Source organism: Corvus kubaryi, unplaced genomic scaffold (assembly GCF_017639235.1).
Source record: "Corvus kubaryi isolate FWS band 111438036 unplaced genomic scaffold, C.kubaryi_AGA036_p1.0 37386, whole genome shotgun sequence".
Taxonomy (NCBI): domain Eukaryota; kingdom Metazoa; phylum Chordata; class Aves; order Passeriformes; family Corvidae; genus Corvus; species Corvus kubaryi.
This window is the reverse complement of record NW_024581128.1, coordinates 3713449-3735407: the sequence shown is the minus strand read 5'-3', so window position 1 is coordinate 3735407 and position 21959 is coordinate 3713449. Positions and strand designations below refer to the sequence as shown.

Below are 21959 nucleotides of genomic sequence, written 5' to 3'. Positions count from 1 at the left end.
AGCTGCAGGATCCATTTCTCGGCATGAAGCAGACAATAGGGGAACACAGTATTGTCATAAAATCACTCCAAGACACCTCTGCATTACTGATGTCCAGGGGAGGCCTACTCTTCTTTCAGAAGAAAACCATGAAATAGAAGCAGAATCAGATGCAGTCCCTCTCCTGATCTAGACTAGATATGAAAGCAGGAATTTCCTTCTCAGAAGGAAAAGCATTTTTCTAATGTAGGTACCCAGTTGACAAGAAGACTAGGATTTTGCTGAATCATCTGTGTGCAGCCCTAAATGGGCAGTTTTCCACCCAGATCACTGGATTTGCATTATCATCTTCCAAGTTTGTTCTTTGGGGATCTTTTTTTCTGGAGTAGATGGATGTTACCTGTTCTTGGGTTCATTGCTTTCTAAACACATCTTTGTGAGGAGAAAGGCAAGTTCTTACCTTGAGCTGGTTAAGATCATGTTACAAGGCAACTGACTGAGGCAATTTGTAGCTCATGGAAAAAACTACCAAGACCTTTTCCAAAACTTTCAACTCTTTTTTTTTTTTTTTTTTTTTTTACAAAAATGCGTAATCTTTTCCGGATTCAATTGTGTGACTTACTGTCATTTGCAAAAATGAGGAAACCCCCTTTGTTTTTGTAGTGAAGAACAGGTCCCAGAATTTCTGAGAATGTTCTGTCTGTGGATGGTGACATCCTGTATGCCCTTTCTCCAAGTGAAACATTCAGAAAAAAGCCTGCAGAGTGCTTTCAGTTCAGCAAAGATTATGCCTCTTTGAGGAGTGTATTTCCTTGTCTCAGGAAATTTTAATGTTTCACAAAAAATACATTATGTTGTATTGTGAAGATGGAACAAATCAGACAAACAGATGATACTGAACAGGGAAGACAGCCTGTGCTATTTCTGCAAATTGCTCCCCCTCTTCCTCCCCATTGTCTTAAAGACAAGCCAGGGCTCCCCAGCATTGCTTTTTAATTAGTAAAAATCCTTTTGTACTAAATCCTGATTCAGTGCCTTAATGCAGCATGTCCTGCAGAGCCAGCAAGCTTACGTGGGAGCACAAATGCCTGAAATCTTTTTCTCTTGCATCCCTGTGAATGAGGCTTGTCTTCTGTTCCTAATTATGTTCTGTGGTGACAGCTTGGGGTTTGCAGTGGCGAGCAGAGAGGCAGGGGTGAGACTGGGGAGGGGGGAGGCAGAGTGACAGGTGATCACTCTGTCTCCATGGCATCACTGAGCTTTATCTTAGAACTGTCAAACACTGTGATTTCTTTACTGTGTACAGCGACCTGGTGCCACAAAGTACACCTTGTATGGGTCCTGCTTAGTCACTGTCCTCTTACGAGGTTATTTCATATTAGGTTTTTTCTTTACTTTCAATCCATTCCACTTCTAAAGAACCTGCACTAGTGTTGGGAACACACATATAAATGAAAGCACCAGTTCAGTATTCTACCATTTGGTGCCTTTAGTTAAGGATTTAAAATTCATACAAGTAGATTGTTAGAAACCTTTGACACTGTCTTTTCAGGCCATGCTGTGCCCCATCCTGCTCATTGTGAATTGGTATTAGGTTTTTGGGGTTATAATGAAACAATATAGCTGTGAGGAAAACAGCTTTTAGCCCCTATCAGTTAGGTCAGTTGAATCATTCTTGGAGGCGTCTTTCTGTCTCAGTTAATTAAAGCAGGAGCATAAAAGACAGTGCTTGGTGAGGTGTCTTAAGACAGAGATGAAACTGGGTTCTAAGATCTGATTGAACCTTTGGATGAATTTCTCCTCTGTTGATTTTGACTGACACTATATATATATAGGTTGCTATGACACAGCAGTGTAACTCATATGTATGCATTTTTAATCAAAAATGCCAAAGTCACATATGTAGAAGTGGTTCTCTGAGTTACTAGATTTATTTAATAACCATAGATTCTTTTCAAGAACATGCCTAAGTAAATGTTAGGGGTCTTACTGCTTTCTTGCTGCACCTAAACGTGTACTTAATTTATGGTTTTAAGCATTTCTCTTTGATCAAGAAGGCTAGATTTTTTATTTTCTTTTCCTTTTTTTTTTTTACAATTAAATGTTGGTACTCTTCATGCTATCTTGTTTCCAGGTGTTAGGCTGAAGAGTACAAAATGAGTATGCCAAAGATGACAGCACTTTTGCAAGGTCTGTGAATATGTTAGTAAATGTTACAACTCCAGTTACAACCACTGAGTCTTCTCCTTTAGGAATGCTCTTTTACATAGGTACAAATAAGGTGATTATGGTCTGACATTTGAAGTTCCTGCCTCCAAAGATATTTGCATGTTTAACTTATATTCTGCAGTGCTTCCTTAAATGTTTTGTGGATTTCCAGTACGTAAAGAAAAGCATTTCTAAAAAACTGTGACGACTTGTGTTTCATAACCTGTATTTTCATATCCTACACTTCAGCCAGTGTGGTCAGATTAGTGGCTTTTTTGCTATACAGTTTTTTCTTGCCAGTATATTTATTTATCACTTATTTATTGGAAGGATAATGCATGAAAGTAGATCACTTTACAGGACATTTTTGAGAGCCTCAGAATTATGATGAAAGCTCACAACACCAGGTTTTTTTCTCCCAGAAAATTTCTTTGGTAGTGTCCCGTCCTGCTGTAAAAAGGGGAGTTGGGGGGGATTCTTTTTGATAGATTTCTCGGACGAAAATAAAGCGCAAATGCAGCATTATATCTGAGAACCGTTCATTGATAAAAAAGGGTAAGTGTTCCTACTGAAAGGGGATACAAAAGAGAGCAGAGAGGGGAAAAAGAGATACAGAGAAAGAAACAGAAGACAGGGAACAGCGTTACTGCAAGAACCCTGGGCACTATGTCGTTGTCAGCTCAGCAGATGGAGCATGCATGTCGCAAGCTGCGATGAGTCCGCATGGCTCCCATGGTGGGCTAGGCATGATTTCCAAGCAGCAGCAGGCTCCGTGTCCCTTCCGTCAGCGGAGAACAGGCTGCCGTGCCTACAGACTGTCAGGAAAATGAATCCACAAACACCAGAGGTTTGTGTCCAAAATGGAGACAGAGGAGTCCTGTTACTTTATTTGAATAAAGGGAGAGGCCATGGGGCATTTCCTCTGGGGTCTCTCAAATTTTTGGAGGGCGCAGCCTCCTATTTCTCTTAATTTCTTGACCGCATTTCCCTCTCTTTCCCCATTGGCTGAGGAACTTGAGAGGTACAGACTTCCCGAAACGCCTAATACCTAAGACTCCCTTCTAATGTATAACTCCGCCTTTATTTTAATTCTTATGGTTCTTCTCATTGTTTCTTTCATCTCTCAATATCCAATTTCACTTATCAGCAGACCTATAGTTTATTTGTAAAGACAAATCTCTTTCTTTCCATTCATCAATCAGTGGAATCCTTCCCATTGTTTCTTTTATCTCTCAGTACTAGTTTTATCTTCCAGCAGGCCCACAGCTTGTTTGTAAAGACAAGTCCCTCATTCATTTCAGGACGCACTCCTGGAGCAGCTCCGGGTTCTCAGGGTTGGGGCATGGTGGCTGCGGGCGGCGGCGGCTGCGGGCTGGCTACAGGCACCGTCTGCCCTGTCAGGGAAGCAGTGGAGTACTAGGTTGTCGCGGCGACAAGCTGCCTCGGGGGAAGTGGCGAAGCAGAGCGGGACAGGGTGCGGACAGAGAAGACAGCTAGGGAAGAAGCAGGACCGCAGAGAGAAAAAGGTGAGGGAGGGAGGGTGGCCAAGCTAACCCTCCGGGGGCGGTCCTTGCTCCCTGCAAGAAACCCAAAGTAAAAAATGGCCTCCGGTTGTGTCGCAGTTCACTGCTTTTATCTGCTAAAGCTCCTCCCATAGCCCGATTTCCCGAGCATTTTTTTCCCGGGCATATGCGGCTCTGCTCTGCCGGAAAGTGGGGGGTTGCTCGCAGCCTGATCGTGCAAGCTCTCTCTCCCCTGATTGGCTGCCAGGTGAAGTCTCCCTGGGGACAGGGCTGCCAGCACGTGTACAGCTCCTATAGGAATCCCTTCACCTCATGTATAACATATGTTGAGGTATAAATGAAAACCAGATTGGTCCCTCTCAGGCAGGAAAGTCTATCCAATAATCTGATAATGCCCTGAAGAAAAATCTGAAAAAGTAGAAGTGTGGTTGAGAACTGCATCGTGATTTTATTAAATGTATACAACTTGGAGCTGTGACATAGTTGGAATTAGTAAAGTAAGTTTAGCTTCTCTTTTGGTGGCCATAAAAAAAAAAACAAAAAAAACCAACTATGGCAAGAAGACCCATGATAATAATGATGCCTGGAGAGGTGCTCACTCTTATGCTGATTGTTTGGTGTCTAAAACATGTTCAAGCTGAGCGTTTCTCCAGATAGGACACTCTGGGGGAGTCTTCCCCTCACAGCTGTTGCAGTAGTCCTGGAGCTTTCTCCCTCTTTATAAATTCTGACTGGAATCAGTCCCTGGTTTAGAAGTTGCAAATGAATGACACAGACACAAATAGTGTGTTTTCATAACCCTTATCTCTCATGAAAACAAGTCTAAAAAAAGCTTTTTATGTGTGTCAAGAATGCTAAGCTAAAGATGTAAAAATTAACCCTTCCAGGTGAGGAAAGCTGTGCAACAGGAGGGCTTCAGCAGAAGGAAGCGAGGATATAGAGACATCAATGACATTGACATCAACATGAATGATCCTTTATTTACAAAGCAGTGGTACCTGGTAAGTTTTGAGAGAAAATCACAGTAATCATAACTAAATAAATGTTATCCAAGCCATTCTGTGCAGTTGCAGTGTTTTCCAACAGTTCTTTCCAAATGCACCATGAGGACTTGGGTATGGATCCAAGGCTCTGTTGTGTTGGTTTTAATTGTACGCCATTTACATTGGGAAGATCCAGCATATTTCAAGAGAAAAATTTCATTTCAGTCAATGGAAAGATTCTTAAAAGGCTTGAAAGAGAACTGTATTGATGTCCTGTGGGCATTGCTGGTGTGCTGATGTGACCCCTAAAACTGCATATGAATCATGTCTCTGAGCTGTTGCCAGGTAAAATATTGTTATGGACTTATAACAAAAGATTCTAGTGTTTGCTAAAAAGTTGAAGCTTTTCTTTTCTTATGGAAATTTGAATGTAATTTCTTTTGTCAAAAACAGAACAGCTGAAAACTGATGAATTTTGGTTTAAGCTAATGTCAAAGGAAATTAATATTTTGCTAAATTAATTCAGTTTTTCTGTTTCATTTTTTTAGAGGGAGAAGTCTTTAGTCATAAAAGAAAAGTTATATTTTTACTTTGAAATGAAATGATTTTTTTTTATTTAAAAAGTTGATAAAGTATTTCTGGTCAGTTACATTGTTGCAACATATTTATGATGAAATACTCAGTAAATGCCTTGTTAAATTAAGAAGGGTATTTTTGCTTAAGAGTAATGTTTTTTCCTCTTAATCAATTTCTTACATCTCATTAATCCATCCAATATGGCTGCAGTTTTTCTTGTTTTTAAGGCAAAAGTTTTCAAATGAATGGGGGCACATTAGTGTGGATGGGATTTTATCCTTGATGAGTCAATAAACTAAAGTGAGAATTAATTCACTTATTTTCTGGTAGTTAATCAAAATGTTGCAATGCTGAAAATAACAACAATTTAGGAAGCTATACAGTAGATCCTTGCTTTCAAGAAGAAAGCATTTCCTGTTCATAAAAAAGTACTCTGTAAAATCAATTGATCTTTTTTCCTGGATTGACCCACTGGCCTGACATGTTAAGTAGAAAAGTCCTTTTTTAGGGTTCAGAAAATTCAGTGTTTAACCAAATCTTATAAACCACAAAAACTTGAATTTTGCCAGTATTGGATTTTTTCAGGTTTTTTCTTTTTTTTACAGCTCCATTATTGCAGTAGATATGATTATGGACAGATGTGTACTCCAAAACATGAGATGTATTTTCCATACCAAAGATACATGCAAAGACATAAAGGAAAAAATCAGTCAAGTAAAAAAAGCTATTTTTCTTTTTCACTGATGTATTAGATTAACACTGGTCAAGCAGATGGGACTCCTGGACTTGACCTTAATGTAGCTGAAGCATGGGAGCTGGGATACACAGGGAAGGGAGTAACCATAGGAATTATGGATGATGGTAAGTGAAGACTGAGTGTTAATTTAATACTTTAAAGTAGACTTTTTTCGTCTAATTGAAGTAAAAAAAAGATTAAAAAGTAGTAATTGATTGCTTGTAGTGGTGAGACTGCCAGCCTACATAAATACTTTGAGATCTTCAGGGAAAATATGATACAAAGATAGGGGTACTGAAGCATGGATATCCAAGCATAAAAAGTAGCTTGCAATTACCACTCAGATATTTTCCAGGGCACACTGTAATGGCTGTTAAACCTAAGGAAAAATTCCCCTTAACTTCTGTAGGCAGTGACTGGAGGATGTAATTGCTGTGCAAAAAACATTTAAGAAAATGTTTTTTGGATTACATTATTTTCAAAGTCATACTTGGTAGCTGAAATAGTTAAACATTTTCATGCTGAATGCCAATAAAGATCTGCATATTAGATATATTACTAATTTGAGACTAAGTTCAGGAAAGATGAATATAAAAGGTACAGTTGAAATTACAGCTGTTCTACTTATGGGTTCTTGCTGAAGTACAGGAATTCCATGCAGTCTCTCAACACTCTTCTTTGGAATAAATTTTGAGTATATTCCTGTAATGGGGCTGAATAATACTAAAAATCAATAAAATGTCTGTATCCATATATGTTTTCTAGGGTCAGCTGGGATCTATCCTCACCTGCTTACTTCTATGGCAAGGTTTTTGTGGAAGCAAGAAAGTAAACTCAGACATCTGGATATTAGGAAGAAATTCTTTGCTATGGGGGTGGTGAGATACTGTAACATGTTGCCAAGGGAGGTTGTGGCAGTGTTCAAGGCCAGGTTGGATAAGGCCTTGAGCAACCTGATCTGTGTACTGATGAAAGATCAATCTCATCTGAGAGATGATCTCTTGAGTCACAGTTTCACTGATCTCACAAAGGCAGGACTTGGCTTTCAAATTAGTAAGGCATGACTGCGATGGGAATGATGGCAAACTATTTGAGTTTCGTGTCAATAAAACTGATGGTCCATCAGATACAGCTTTTAGAGGAGGGAGTAATTTGCCTTATTGTTTGTTTCCAGTAACTCTAAAAAAGAGGGCCTGAATAACAGGATTCTTCATTGAGATTTTTATTGTCCATCTACTATGTGGATCAGTAACAAGGGTTTCCTAATGAGTAATAAGGACCCTACAAAATGAGAAGTAATCTTTTCATCAGAATAACTATGACAATATGGCATTCTCCTTGCAAATAAAATATAATCTATAGTGGTGAGGTGGTTGGAAAAACAGGATAGTCGTGATGATGAAAATGTAACATGAGATTGGCGACCATTCTTTGTATGCTTTAACTGGCTATGTAATAGGTCATCCTATCTGAGTGTAGATCTGCTGCCTCTGTTACACCATCCCCTGGGATTTGTACATTTGCCATGTGTAGAAAGATGCCATGCAATAGAATGAGTATATTACACATCAGTGCTCTGTTAGAATCCTTAGCATGCTACCAAAATGTGAAGCCTATGCACAGGTATTTGCTAAAATGGTTTAATTCAATATTAAAAGTTCTCTTTCATGCACATAATCTGAAATGTTTGCCTTAGTGATCACCCCAAGTCTACTCTAGGTAGTTTTCTACTTAGTTTACAATTTTCAGTGGTTAAAAACACTTGTTTTTCTATCCTGTACTGATCCAGTGCTTACCAATCTTGTTAGTTTTGGTATGCTTTGAGATGACAAAACTCATACAAAGATAAATTGTCATTTAAACTAATCCTTATAAGTAAATGTGATCTAGTCTACAAAACAGTAAACTTTGTCATTCAGCTCACTTTTTCAAACGGCATCTGGATTTTGACATAAATAATTGAAAAGTCCACATTTTAAAACTGGAATCTCACTTCAATCAGTTGCATTATTTGGCATGATTATTTTCCTGTGGTCGTAAAGGAATCTTGTTCTGTGATCATTAGAAAATCTTTTTTGAAACTCTTAACCTTTGGTTTCTGTTCTGTCATTGTTTTATTGCAGGAATTGATTATCTGCATCCAGATCTTGCATCAAACTACGTAAGTTCATGCTGACCTTTTCTGTAAGATGTGGATTTTCTTATTATTATAGTCCTTCTGCTACAAAATTTTAAATAGGGAGTAGAACAGCAGTACAGTTGGACTCCTGATCTTAGTGATGATACATTTTCCATTGAAAGAAGTAGACTGAAAATGGGACTGCCTGTGCAAGGAATGGAAATGTGACAAGGCTCTTGGTGGAGGAATGACAGTCCTGTGTCACATTAAATAAGCTCCAGCTTGCAATATTGGATTTAGGACAGAAATTAGTAACCTGTGAATTGGCTCTAAGTCCTGCTATTAAGATGCAGAATGCCCCTACCACTTGGAGGGTCATGGAGCTGTGGGCTGCAGCAAGGCATGTATTAGCCTTTGAAACCTCCAGGAACAGTTTGATTCCCTTATAACAGGTGTTTTGATCCAGTGCTTCAAAGTATATGCAGGGCAGATTGTGTATTCTCAGCACATGCTGTGGAAATTGTTTGTTCCTCAAACCTACCTCAGGATTCAGACCTTTGGACTAGAGGGTTTTTGCATTTCTTAACACTTTGTCTCTCTCCAACCCTCCATTAGCACTAGCACTCCTATATCCCGGTGCCTGCAGATCCCTTCCTGAGGGAAGCCCAGGCTAAACTGTGGTTTAGTTTGCAATTGCAATCAAATGAAAAGAGGAACAAGGAGAGCTGGAGATTTTGGAAAAAAATATCAGCCATTTGGATAGAACAGCTTCAAAATGAGAAAGTAATTTTTCCAAACTTGCAGTTTGGAAAATAATAACACACAGGATGAAAACCTATTTATGTTGCAAGTAACAAAGCACATTTGGTAAATAATAAGTGGGTATAGAAGGTGTTTGCTTTGGAGAAGGAATGTGGGAAACAGCTGACCACAGAATGTAGATTAGCCAGTTTCACACCTTATGAACTGGCTTAATAACTTGATAGCAGCTAATTAAACCCTATGCCCTGACTGCAGAGTTCTCTCCTAAGTGAAATAACTCAGTAGGATATTCACATAAATTGATAGAAATAAAAAAAGTTTGTAAAAAGCAGCCTTTTTCTTTGCAGGAATTGTGCTCTGTGTATGTTCTAGCTTGTGATGTGGACAAAGCACATGCTCTACACTCATATTTCAGCAGCAGGTGTGGAGAAAGTATGTGGGAATATTGTTTCCAAAAATCATGTTTCAAATAAACAAGTAAAAAGTCTGCACAACATGCCTGATATAACAGTTCTGTTGTTAGCAGTGAATCTAGGATCATGCCCAGAAACCAAAACTAGATTCTGCTGTAATATAGTGTTTTCTCTTTTAATTCCAAAGTATGTTCTATTTGACGGATAAATATTTGTCAGGCTTAGTAGAAATATATTGGTTTTAGAGTGGCAATAGTGAGTATTGTGGAAATTAATGGAAAACGACACAGAGAAGGACAATGCACAGACATGATGATAGAAATCCAAAATAATGGAGCTGGAGAGAAATCTGAGAGTTGAGATAAGACATACTGGGATGAAAATTGGAAAGAAAAGCTGTCTAGGAATGGCAAATCTTTAATGGCAGTCATGGAAGACTTGTGAGGACACTGTGAAACTGAGGATCTGAAAAGATTTGTGTAGAAGTGACTTTGTCCAAGTGAGGAGAGGTTCTGTAGTGGAGCAGTGATCAGGCTGTGGAGGGAAAAGAGAAGATTAGCTGGCTAATACAAAATGCAGAAGCAAATGACTGGTTGGTAAGACAGTCATTAAAGGAGCAGCAGAAACCCCATCCAAAAGATCTTGTAGGAGGTAAGACCTCAATGATTTAATACTGAAATTCAAAAATAGGATTTATCACATGAGGTCTATGGTCCTGGGCTGTCACAGTGCTGTGTCTGAGAGGTGGCTGGATAGGGACAGGGTGACTCCTTCTCCTACTGCTAAACCGTGCCATCACCTCCCTTGCTGAACCACAGCAGAGTGAGTGCAGGGCTTGTTTCACCTGTACTTTGCCTCTCCCTGTGAGGCTGCATGGGCCTCCTTGGGCCCCAGGAGTTCCTGCTCTGGAAGCATCTGCTGTCTCTCAAGAGGCCATGGGGGCCTTTTTCCCAGTAGGTAGTAATTTGGGTGTGAACTGAAGATGAGGACTTAAATTCTGCTGAAGAAAAGATCAGTTTAGATGTAAAAAGGCAGTGAATTGAGTCTCTTAAGGAGTGAGTTGTTAACTTGCTTCAGGCTGGCATAGCTATTATAGTCATCTTTGTACAGCTCCTGTACCACATTCTTGGTGTTTCACTACATCTGCACTTTGGGGCAGCTTTCTCTGAAGTTCTATTGTTTCTTTTTAGGAAATAAAAAGCTTCTTGATTGTAGAAAAGCCTGCATACCCTGGCAGTGTCTGTACATCTTGTTTGGGAAACTGGGAGCAATCAGAAAGTCTCTCAAAGGTGGTGGGTTTGGCAGTTGAGCATTTTCAAGTGTAAAACCTTGGCGTTGGTTCCTCAGTTTAATTTGGCTTTATGATTTTGACTTTCTGGTTTTCTTGCTTGAATAGTTTAATGGAGGTTAGCACTTAGATGAAATGCAGGGCCAGGGAAGAGAAAGATCTTTCTAAAGAAGAAAACTTTGTATTTTCTCTTTAAACTGCTGAACTTTGTCCAATAATATGGAGTGCACTTCCATCCATATTTTTCTTTGTAGTTTTTTAAGATTTACTGCTTGAATCATCCATTTCTGGTTTTAATGCTCTTTATATACATGGAAAGACATATGCCTGCTCATGGTGTGGGTGTACTGCTCTCCCAGCATTGCCTCCTGGCTTGCTGTGTATATAGCTACTTGCTTTTCTGGGATCAGGCAATTATGGCAAAGCTGGAATTTTCCATTCTACACTGTGAACATGGAGAGACTCATTGTCAAATGATCTATATTTTCTTCCAAGCCTTGGAAACCCTGCAGGGAACCTTGGAAACCTTCAGGAAATTACTTTTTACACTGCAAAGACAGCCCTTCATTATGAACTGATAATTAAAAAGCTAGGGCCTAATGTATACCATGGTTTGCTTTCAAATCATAATGTACATATAAACCCAGCAATTTTCAGGACTGACTTCTCCAAGCATCTGAGTGAGAACGAAAAGTCAAGTTACAGGGGCTACATCTGAGATACGTCTAATAAAAAGGGAAAAAAGCAGCTGTTGGGGATGGACATAGCAAACTATTTTAAAGAAAAAACTAACCAAATGGAGATTTGTTGTGCCACAAACAGAAACATAAGCTGAGCTCTCGCTGATACCAGTTTTTTATTGTGGTATTTTATCCTTGGCCACTGTCTGCTGGTGAAGGTCAGTGTAGCAGCATTATCCCACTTAGAGCAGTGGGGAGCTGATCATCTCCTATAAGTGGATTTGTCCCTGATTAGCAATAGTTAGAAAAATCAGGATCCCACCAAGAGACTCATGCCAGGAGTAAAAAATTGCTGGTTTCAGTGTCTGAACTGTGCCTGAAGCTGAAAGCTTGTTTCAAAAAACCTAGGGAGAGAAAGAACAAGCCAAACCCTTTAGGAAAACTGGAAAACTATGTGAGTAGGTAACATTTTCACAAAGTATTGATACAGGTAGAGTGAGAATCAATCAGCAATTCTTAGTAATAGACAGTAATTTAAAAGATTTTGAATTCTGTAGAATTGCACAGATGTAACATGTGCAAACAAGCATCAACCTGAGCAGTGCTTCATTGCTGGCCTTCCCCAAACCTCCTCTATAAAAGTGTGTGGTGTTAGGGTGATAGGGAGATCGCTGCTGTGTTCCCTACAACCGTCTTGGGCGCAAGACCGCTCGGGTGCGGCAGTATAGTCACTAGCAAGCTTCTCCTTGCAGCCCCGCGCAGATGTTTAGCGCTGCGGACACACGCGCGCGCGCACACACACACATTTAAGCCAGATAGCTCAATATTACCGAGATAAGGAGCCAAGGAGGGCCCGCTGCATGGCGCGTTCCACAGACGACGTTTATTTCATCCTCCGCAGACGGAACCAGATGCGAGAGAGGACAAATCGCGTTGGTGATCAGGTTTACATAGTGTTACAGAACCAGTGATCTGAGGGCACGGGGGCGGTACACAGGCGGGACTAGGGAAAGGAGCCAATGAGCAGAGGGAAGAGGCGGAGCGGGGGACCAGGTCAGGTAGGCAGCCCCACAGGCTGCTGGGAGAGGTAGTTTTCTTCAATCAGGGTCTGGGGAGTGTATAAGGTTACATTTCATCCGCAAGGAATTGTGGGAGAAGATTTTCCTTTACTCACACAAAGGTGAGAGTGGTGTCTCAAATATCTGAGTTTTTCCACCAGCAGGCCTTTGCTATTTCAGGGCTCTCTGGCCCCCCAGCTGCCCCAGCTGTTGGCTCAGTGACTCCAACACTCCTCTCTTTTCTTCTCTGTACTATGAGTACTTATGGTGCAGCCTTACCTTCCAAGGTCCTTGCCAGCTGTCACTCGAACTGTACGCAGGAAAGGCCCTATGTAAGGAATGAGGGAAGACTTTTTGGATTTACCTCAGGGTTAGTCAGTTTTCTGTCATCTACCATTTCTCATTCAGATGTGAACAGCAGATGGTCTTACCTGTCTTCTCTTTCCACTTTGTCAGCATCTCCAAACACAAAGCAGTCCCTCTCTCATAACTTTTGGTAACTTGTCTCCAGCCAATACCATAACGGCTCCCCCTGCCTTGCTGAGAGGCAAGTGGGAGCATATTTTTGGAATAATTATGTTACCACATAAGTAGTGAAACAGGGAAATGTCCCGCTTCTGTTCTGAGCTGCATTTGCCGTTGTTTGCTAGAGGAACAAAAACATAATTGAATACGTTTTACAGCCACAAAAGAAATAAGAAATAGTACAGCCAATAAATTTCACACTGCAATACGATCAGCAAAGAGTAGCAACAGCATGAAGGATCTTCTTACTGTAAGAAAGTCTGGTTTTCCTTCATTAGCATGAATTTCTGAGTATGCTTTGGCCTCCCTGCGCACCACAAAAAGGACCAGCAAACTGTTCTGGCGGCCATGAGCCTGATCTCAATGATTTACCAGTACAAACCATCAGTATCTCCACTAAAATCTGTGGGGCCTAGTTGTGGGATTTTGTAGAGTTGACAAAGCTCCACTGACATTTATTGAACCACACTGCTTTGGCCTTGGTGACCCACCACCCTTCCACCCCAAAATCCCAGCTGATTTTTTTTCCTGAGTCCAGTAGAGTCCACATATAACTGGTGGGGAGAAAAATGTGACCCTTCTAAGAGCAAAATTTGTTGGAAATACTCTGAAGACATTGAAGAGCTCCCACTCTCTCTGCACTGACATTAATATCAACCCAGGGAATCCTCAGGGATCGTAAAGCCAAACCATAGCAGAGTTAGGTTCATACTGGCCTAGTGTCAGGGAATGATTTCAGGCAGCTTTATGAGATCTGATTCCCATGGCATGATTTTCAAAAGATCCTGAGACAGTTACACTGCCATTTCCTACTGCATTTCAAAGGGCTATTGAGCATGTGCAATAGACACTTCATTTCAATAAACCTTTGCTTCTGATACATCAAAGGTATTTTATGGGCAAACTCTGTGTGCTGACCATCATTGCTAGCACCTATTTTTAATTGTAATGTTTAAAAAGCACATATTATAAAAAAATAAAGAACAGAATAAACTTGTGTCAGCATATCACAAATTAGATTTGGGCTTGTGTCTTGGGGTGACTTTATGATGTGTATCCCCTGTCGCTGCTCTATGCCCAGAAATTAACTTTGTGCCTTCCTCTTCCTTTAAACTGAGCCTGAGAGGGGGGAGAGAGAAAAAAACCGAGTGAACTTTTCAAAGCAGTTGTTCAAGAACACAGATGCATACTCCTCTGCATTCTGCTGTGGCTGCAGCAAGAGCGGAGGAAGCAGCCTTCTTGCTTTTCAGCCAGCTTTCGGCTCCTTTTCTCCGGAGGGAGACAGAGAGTTGAACTTTGTTTTCCTGGGACTTTGGTTTTTCCCCTTCTTCTCTTCTGGACTGTTTCAACATCAGAACACATCGGCAGAATTTTCCGCCAAGGCCCCGGAGATGGGCCCACAACCCAGCTCCGAGGAGGAAGAGGAGGAGAGAGACCACATCTACAGAAGGACTCTGAAATCTTCCCAGGTTTCTCTCCACAGCAAGAGGTTTTATTACTTATCATTATTATCCTTTTCCCATGTGTTTGTTAAATAAATAGGTTTTTTATCGCTTTCACTTTCTTCCAAGAAATTTTTTGTCCCCCGAACCTGGTGGGGGAGGGATGGTTGTAACCTGCCTTCTATCAGAGGATATTTTCCTCCGAATTTGTCCAAACTGGCACAGCTTGGTTGGTTTCTTTTCATTTTTTTGGTGCTATTTGGAGTTGGGTTCTTGCTAATAGGTTTTCTAAAATGAACACTATCATAAAACCTAAAAACTATCAGCCAAACCCTGGGACAAAGTCACAATACATCCTTCTGCTAGCACCGAAAATTCAGTTAGAACACTGATGGATGAAGGGTGTTGATGAAATTTATGCCACAATCTACTTCAAGAAATTGCTGACACAAAATGAAGCCTCTCTTTTGTCAGGATGGAAGGATGGATCAAGTGTTTAAATGCCAGGCTGACTGATGCCTTAGCAATCAAAACTGGTGGCCTTCTGTTGGGCTGTTTATGCTGCTCAGGTGGCTTCTGGCAGCTCAAGGGCTGGTTTTAGCATTTAGAATGATTATTCAGGACATGCATGACAATGAAGTTTCACTGGCAAAAATTAGAAGTTACTGGGAAGAGAACAAAGTTCTCTCTTTCAGACGTGGCTATTTTTCTGTTATTCTGTGCAGGATCAATTTGTGGGCTCATTTCTATGTTCTGTGCAATCTGTTTTTTTTTTCTCAGAACATATTAAAGGCTAAAAAGAGATTATGCCTTCTCTGATCATATCACTCAGGCATATAAGGTTCTTAGTGTACCTGGCAGGGTGTCCTGAATTAGTCACGTACAGAAAATGCTTCAAATCTTGGAAAACATAATGGGCTCCTACAAACAGTCCTTCCCTGCTGCCAAAAGTAACTGTTCGTAAAGGTACATATCATTGGTGCTCGTGTATTAAACTCTAAATAAGATGACTGTACTGTCCCTTTGCTCTGTACCTTACTGCTGTTTAACATGAGCACTGAGGGAGAGAAGCCTGTGTAAAGGATATGTCAGGGTCTTCCTATTTAATGAAAGATAAAAATTTTCTATAATCGTAGCTGTTACCACAACCCTCTAGCTTTCAACTTGATTAAAAAGATGGAACAGCAAAAAGAATTTGAAGACTGTTTCTCCTCTGGATTATTTCATATGGCCAGAGGGCACAGAAAGAGGCTTTTTCTGCAAAAGAGGCTGTGATTGCCTTATGGAGAGATGATTTGTGTCACAGACCTGTGTTTACAGCTGAAAACTGGATTTCTTCCACTGAAAGTTATGTGAATGGCTTTGCTAAAGCCCATTTTAAGATATGTGGACCCTGAATACTTGGCAAGACCTGGGACTTGGTGCTTAGTACCATCCATGCAGCTGAAGTTGGCACCACTCTGCTGATGTTGGCCTCTCCAGGGGGATGCACTGATTTATACTGGCTATAAAATAGCCTCAAAACACTGTTCCTTTGGAATCAAAAGATACTCACATATCGTAGTTGCCTTTGCCCGAGAATATTTTCAGATCAATGTATGCTTCAAAAAGTTTCCAGCTTTATTCTGTATTAGAACCACCTGAAAGGGGAATTTTCAAGTTAAATGCATGCCTGGTGTGCAAGCAACATGAGATGGTGCCAAAGATACTCACTTTGCAAGCTGACAACCACTCATTGTCTGCAGCATTTATTTGTCTCTATAATCAATGCATTTAATTAATCAGTTGCACACTGAGAAAGTGCAAGCTGGCTAATTGTTTTAATCATAAAGCAGTAGTATTAATTTTCACTTAAGGCGTCATTTGTGGAAAGTAAATTAAGATTGTTGAAATGAAAAATGCACAAGGATGAAAGAGCAGATGACATTTCTGCATGAGTTCTGGCCGGTGTTTTTGGAATTGGCTTGTGCCTCTCTCCAGGGTTTCTCCAAGTAAGCCTTTATATAAAATTAAAGTGTCCATGGGAAAATGGAAGTGAAATATTTTAATTTTGGATCAGTTTAACCTAATTTAAAATATTTGACATGCAGAATGTGCTGAATTAAAACAGCAGCAACAAAATCCCACTCTGGTGCATGGTGCACTTGAGAGAAGAGGGTCAGACACATGGTCCCCTGGAGGCAGTGAACACCATGTAATTTTAAAACCAAGTTCAACAAAGTGAAGAAGAAAGCTTTCCTTTCCCCAAAAAGAAAGTAACGCATTTTGCATTGAAAATGGCCCAAACAATTTTTTAAGATTTTTCCATTTGAAAGCCTTTGTTTTGTGTTTCTCAAAGAATAGTTATTGCTCATAGTGTTTAAGACCCTAACCAGTGTGGAAATCCCTGAATATCCATCAACATTTAAACCCAACAATTAAAATTAATGTTGTAGTTATTTTTGGTTACCAAGGTATCACCAGGGAAGTCTGAATTAGATGGTGCATGTGGAGAACACTATTCCCTCACAAAGCTTCATCAAATTTTGATGGGGTTTAGGGAGAGTTTTTTGGGCCCAGTGATGATTTTGGCAAAGAAGGTCACAAACCCACTCTTAACTCTGGACATGCAACCGGTTTTAAAAGGAGAGTTTTGGCCAAGCCCTCTGGATAAGCCAGTCTTGCAAAGTGAAGGAGGGTAGGAGACCTGGGATTCACAAGTAGTGCCCCTTCTTTTGTGATATCAAAATGGCCTAAATACAGTAAATATATCAACAGATGATCTCCAATACTTTAAACACCTCTCCTTCACTGTACCTGTAAATTAATTTGGTTAATTTGAAAATAATTCAATCTTTTCTATCCTGGCACTTCATCTTGGCATGGTGGTTTGCTTTGCATTATTTGATTTTAGTTGTATGCATTTATGTTCTCCATATTAGTATTTTACTTCTTGGTAGCTACATAGGTGGTTAAGATATTTTTAGACACCTGCCTTATTTCAGATTGCTTTAAGTATAATGTTCGTCATTTCTGTTTCATTCCCAATAAAAGCAATACGCATAATGAACATCTCTTACTGGGGAACAGAATAGCAGTGCACAATGTCTAATAAAATGCTGGCCACATTGAAGTCACTGGTAGTTTTTGTATTAAAATCAGCAATTTGACAGATCATATGAATAGCAGGTTTTTAATGTTTGTTCTACTATGCAACGCCTTTTTTTTTAAGCATTACAGTAAGAGGCATAGACTTCAACAGAGCAAATAATGATACTAAGGGCTGTGGAAACATGACTGACTGGGATAACGTTTTGCTGTGGAACAGGAGCTTGTATATGATGAAATTTTGGCTACTTCAAGTGCTGTATAGCTGTTGTTTGGTGAAACTTAAATGGATATGGTAGTGGATACCTCAGTCACATGTTCCCTCTGCTGTCCTTACTTGTAAGCGTTGATGTAGATTGGGGATTGTTGGAAATGCTTTTCAGGCAAATTGTGTTCTGAATTTTGTTAAATGAGGTGACTCTCTCTTTAAATATGTACAAAGGTGAGCACGAGGATTGTGCTGTGTTCAAGGACTTCATAATTTCAATGCCAGCATGTTTTTTAGAATTCCTTCTTGTGAGAAACTAAATCACTTTAATTCAGTGGCACTTAACTCATTTGCAGGATTAGTCAACCGTGATACCATGTCTGACAGATGTAGTTGTGAATCTTTCTGTCAGTCATCTCATGTTGTGTAGGACACTTCTTAAATTTAAACATCCAGTAAATTACTGTGAAAATATTAGCTATGATCAAATATGCTAATCTTTAACAGAAGAACCTGGAATGATCATGTACTTAAATACTTGAAAAATTTAGTATGTGTGGATTTACATGAGCACATTCTGAAGATTCCACATTCTCTCTCTGTAATTTTGGATTTAGCTGATTCCACACAGAATAAGGAAGGCAAATTTTTTAATTAATGCCAAAGCATATAATTTGGTGCATTAAAATCCGTGAGAGCCCAGCATGTCTTGACAGGTATTAGTCACATTGTTAATTCTCCCCCGGGATGCTCACAAACTGTGCTAATGAGGTCAGCATGCAACTGGAATAAAACACAATAGGTCTTCAAGACCTTTTAATCTAAGGCTTGTAAATCAACTTGTGTTTGCTTTTTGTGACAGAAGACATGTAGGTAATAGTTTGCATTACATTTTTTGAGTCTCTTCTCTGACATCTTCACCTCCTCTTGCTTCACCTACAATGTCACTTTTATGTGTTCATTCGTCTTCCATATTCATGCAATTTAGGTGAAACACCAGCTGTGTGGTTGTGTTCCGGTTTGGCCAAATTTGGAAATACATCCTCTGAGAGAAGGCAGGTCACCACCCCTCCCCCACCAGGTTCGAGGAAAATAAATTTTCCTCAAGGAAAGTGAAAGAGATAAAAGCTATTTATTTAACAAACACACGGGGAAAGGATAATAATGCTAAATAATAAAATCTCTCGCTGTGGAGAAAAAACCTGGGAAAGTGTTAGAGTCCTCCCTTTGGTATCCTCGGAGCTGGGGCTTGGGCCAGGGCCAGGCCCTCTGTGCCCGGTGGAAAGTCCTCCCGATGTGCTCTGATGTTAAAGCAATCAAGCAGTCCAGTAGAAAAGGGAGAAAAATCCGAAATTCCAGAGAAGGAAAAATTCAACTCTCAGTCTCTCTCTGGAGAACAAAGCAGCTGAACCACTGGCCAAAAAAACTGTCCTCGGAAAACAGCAAGCCGGGTGCTTCCTCCCTCCCCTGCTGCAGCTGGAAACAAATTGCTATCTGTGTGTGACCTTGAACAAGCTGCAAACTGCTTTGAAAAAGTTTTGCTCAGTTTTTTCCTTCCCCCTCTCAGGCTCAGTTTAGAGGCATAGAAAGGCACAGGAATTAATTTCTGGGCATAGGCAGCAATATGGGATACACATCATAAGGTCATCCCAAGACAGGTTGTTAACAGTTCTTTTGTCAGCTGAGAAGCCTTTCATGAAAAGGAAAATACCCAACCAGTTTTCTGTCTTGTCTGCTTTCACTTTCAGATCCTCTGCATCACCAGACTTGCTTTGCCTGTCCTCCCCTCTCCATAACCCACATGGACCAGGTCTCTCTGTTGTAGGTCACCCCCCAAACCACCTAAGTCACTTTGATTTCCCTTTTTGCAAAGCCACAGTTTGGCTGTTTGGTAACAATAGATTGGTGTAGCCTCAAGAAGTGGTTATCTTTAACAACTTGCCATGTTTGTTTTCTGAGTGCCATTGCAACCACAAGTCCAGTATTCCTGCCCTTTGCTGTGAGCATTGCTGATAACTGGTCAGTTTTTATGGACTTCTCAATGTGGATGCCAATGCCTGCTGATCATGTGCTGCAGCAGGGAAGGGTTGGCTCTCCTGGCATAAGTGACCACTCCTTGCCAGACCATGTCATGCTGAATGGCTGGACTTGAAGGACTGCTGAGTTTGTATTGCAGGCTCTGAGCTATAGATTTTCTTACACTGATGGAAAAAAATTCTCCCTTATCCCCCACATGCTGCTTAAGAGACCTTGATGCTGGGTGTGATCTGGATCTTGCTATGTTTTGATGAGAAGAGCCCATGGCAGATTTTGCTGGATATTGGCCTCATTGGCAGGAGCAAGATGATTTAGCTCCCCTTCCCTTCCTGCTTATCCCTCCAAGAGGGTCTTAGTGCTGGCTGCCATCAAAACATTGCAAACACAACCTTTACTGCAGCTCAGTGCCCAGCAAGCACATATTTGATGCACTGACAGACTTGTCAGCTGTTTCTTACAGTGACATAACTAAGAATAATGGACTTGGACCTCATTTCTCTGCTGCCAACTTTATACCTCTCTTACTCTCTCAGCTTCAGTAGGTCATACTAATGCATAATCAAAGTATCTGAAGGGGAGAACGTTCCATGTATTGAAGAGGGAATGTGGGCCAGGTTTTTAATAAAATGGAACACTAAACCTAAATGAAAAGTGTGTTCAGAGTATTTTTTGGTAGAAGTCACTGCACAATTTGTATATCCTGTTATAATAAAGCAATCCACGGGCTCATATCTCTCTCACAACTTATATGCCATTTTTTTTCCTTTTATTTTCCCCCTGAATTAAAGAAACCAAGGAGTTCTCTCCGTAATCCAAAGCTTTACATTTTCTACTTGTCCTGAAAATCTTTAACAGCAACTAGTTGCTTAATTTATTTTTATTTTACTCATTTCATTGCCTTAGCCATATGACTCCCTATGAACATACCTCCTTGGTATGTTGTAGGTACAGCTTAAAGATTCTTGTGCACCCCCTCTGAAAATTAAGGAATGTTTGGCTGAGCACAAATAGGTTTCAGTGTTCTGTAGGTTAACTTGCTTTTGCCTTAAGATCTCTGGCTGTGAGCAATTAACAACTGGTGATGTGCTTTAGGTTTTCTCCCCATCAACCTGAAAATTGTGGAGCAGGCTAGGAATGCCAAGAGGTGAATCATGAAGCAGTGTCTTTATTATAAACAGAAGTTCATTTGCCTGCTTCTTTTTAGTAAAGTCTCATGCCTCCCTCAATTTCTTACTCTTTTTTCCTATGTCAGGTAAAGATTCAGGGGAGAAGAAGTGGAGGGTATTTAAATAAGCTGGTTTTCTTTTTAAAAATTGGTTTGAAAAAAGAATATCTCTTAAAAATTCTGCCCAACCTAACATGTTCTTTGAGTCTTTTTGACTCCCATTTTTTTGGTCCTGTTTGACCATACACCTCTGAGCTAAGCATTAACAAACAGCCACAGGGTTAGATGGCATTTAGCTGGATGCACTTGGACTTCCATGTTGTTCACTGGGAAAACACCTGACAATCTTGGTACCTAAGAATTAATTTCTGATTTCTTTCCAATTCTTTGGAACTGGGAAATATCTGTGCTTAGATCTACCTGGGTGGTATACAGCACTGCTGTACTGCCCGTGTACTTTACCCTGTGTGAAATAAAAAGTGTGTTTACTGCACCTTTTTTTTTTAAAGATGCTCGCATGCTGAAGAGCACCAGCCAGCAGTGTAACTAATGTTGGTTTTTTCATTTTGTCTGCAGGGGAAATAGGAAGGCCGTTACTGAGGAAAAAGTAAAATAAGTGATTGTGTGACATTGTAGTGCTAAGTGATATGTAGAGAGGATCATCAGTTAGTTGACAAAGAGATCTGTTTAATATAGAAAGAGAATACAATGTGATATGACCTCAGCAAAGCTATTTTTCTTCATAACTGTAACTATAAAAATAATACTACCTTAATGAAGATAAATGCAAATGTTAAAGTGAGACTCCATGTGTTTTTCAACTGCATTTTTGTTTGTTTTTAAACATAAGCAGTGAAGAACTTTCAACTTTGCAAACTAAGTTGTTAGATAGGTAGGGGACAGCCAACCTGTCTTCCTATAAACTCTGAAGCTAGATTATTAGAATTCTTACTTCTTGTTATCTTAACTATTTTAAGTGTTGAAAATTAAGCAGTAGTCACTTGTGGTTTGCCGTCAGTTTATCTTCTTTTGACTGTAATTCCACTCATTTTTCCTTTGACCTATACCCAGATTCTTGGTGATTGTTGAGGAAATTGAAGTTTTTCAGTAATAACTACAAAATGAAATCACTACTGTGATGAGTTCTTTACTTGCTCATTCTGTGGCCAA

At 40.1% G+C, this 21959-nt stretch overlaps 1 protein-coding gene and 1 long non-coding RNA gene across 9 annotated transcripts in view; one reads left to right on the top strand and one right to left on the bottom strand.

The window, feature by feature from the left end:
• The window catches only part of PCSK2 (proprotein convertase subtilisin/kexin type 2), a 111061-nt gene that overhangs the window by 47775 nt on the left and 41327 nt on the right, over nucleotides 1-21959 (top strand). For 3 of the 8 annotated variants that reach the window (XM_042036703.1, XM_042036701.1, XM_042036705.1), the window contains 4 exons: nucleotides 4598-4711; nucleotides 6022-6130; nucleotides 6771-6833; nucleotides 8129-8166. In XM_042036703.1, the coding sequence (XP_041892637.1) occupies nucleotides 4598-4711; nucleotides 6022-6130; nucleotides 6771-6833; nucleotides 8129-8166 (324 nt within the window). Of the gene's footprint in view, nucleotides 1-3488; nucleotides 3714-4597; nucleotides 4712-6021; nucleotides 6131-6770; nucleotides 6834-8128; nucleotides 8167-21959 lie in introns of all 8 variants that reach the window. The other 5 variants (XM_042036698.1, XM_042036700.1, XM_042036704.1 and 2 more) reach the window with 3 other exon arrangements.
• On the bottom strand, nucleotides 4671-12250 carry LOC121668693. The gene is made up of 2 exons (XR_006017510.1): nucleotides 12098-12250; nucleotides 4671-11671 (listed from the first exon to the last, which is right to left on the bottom strand). It is a non-coding gene; the product is annotated as an uncharacterized LOC121668693 (long non-coding RNA).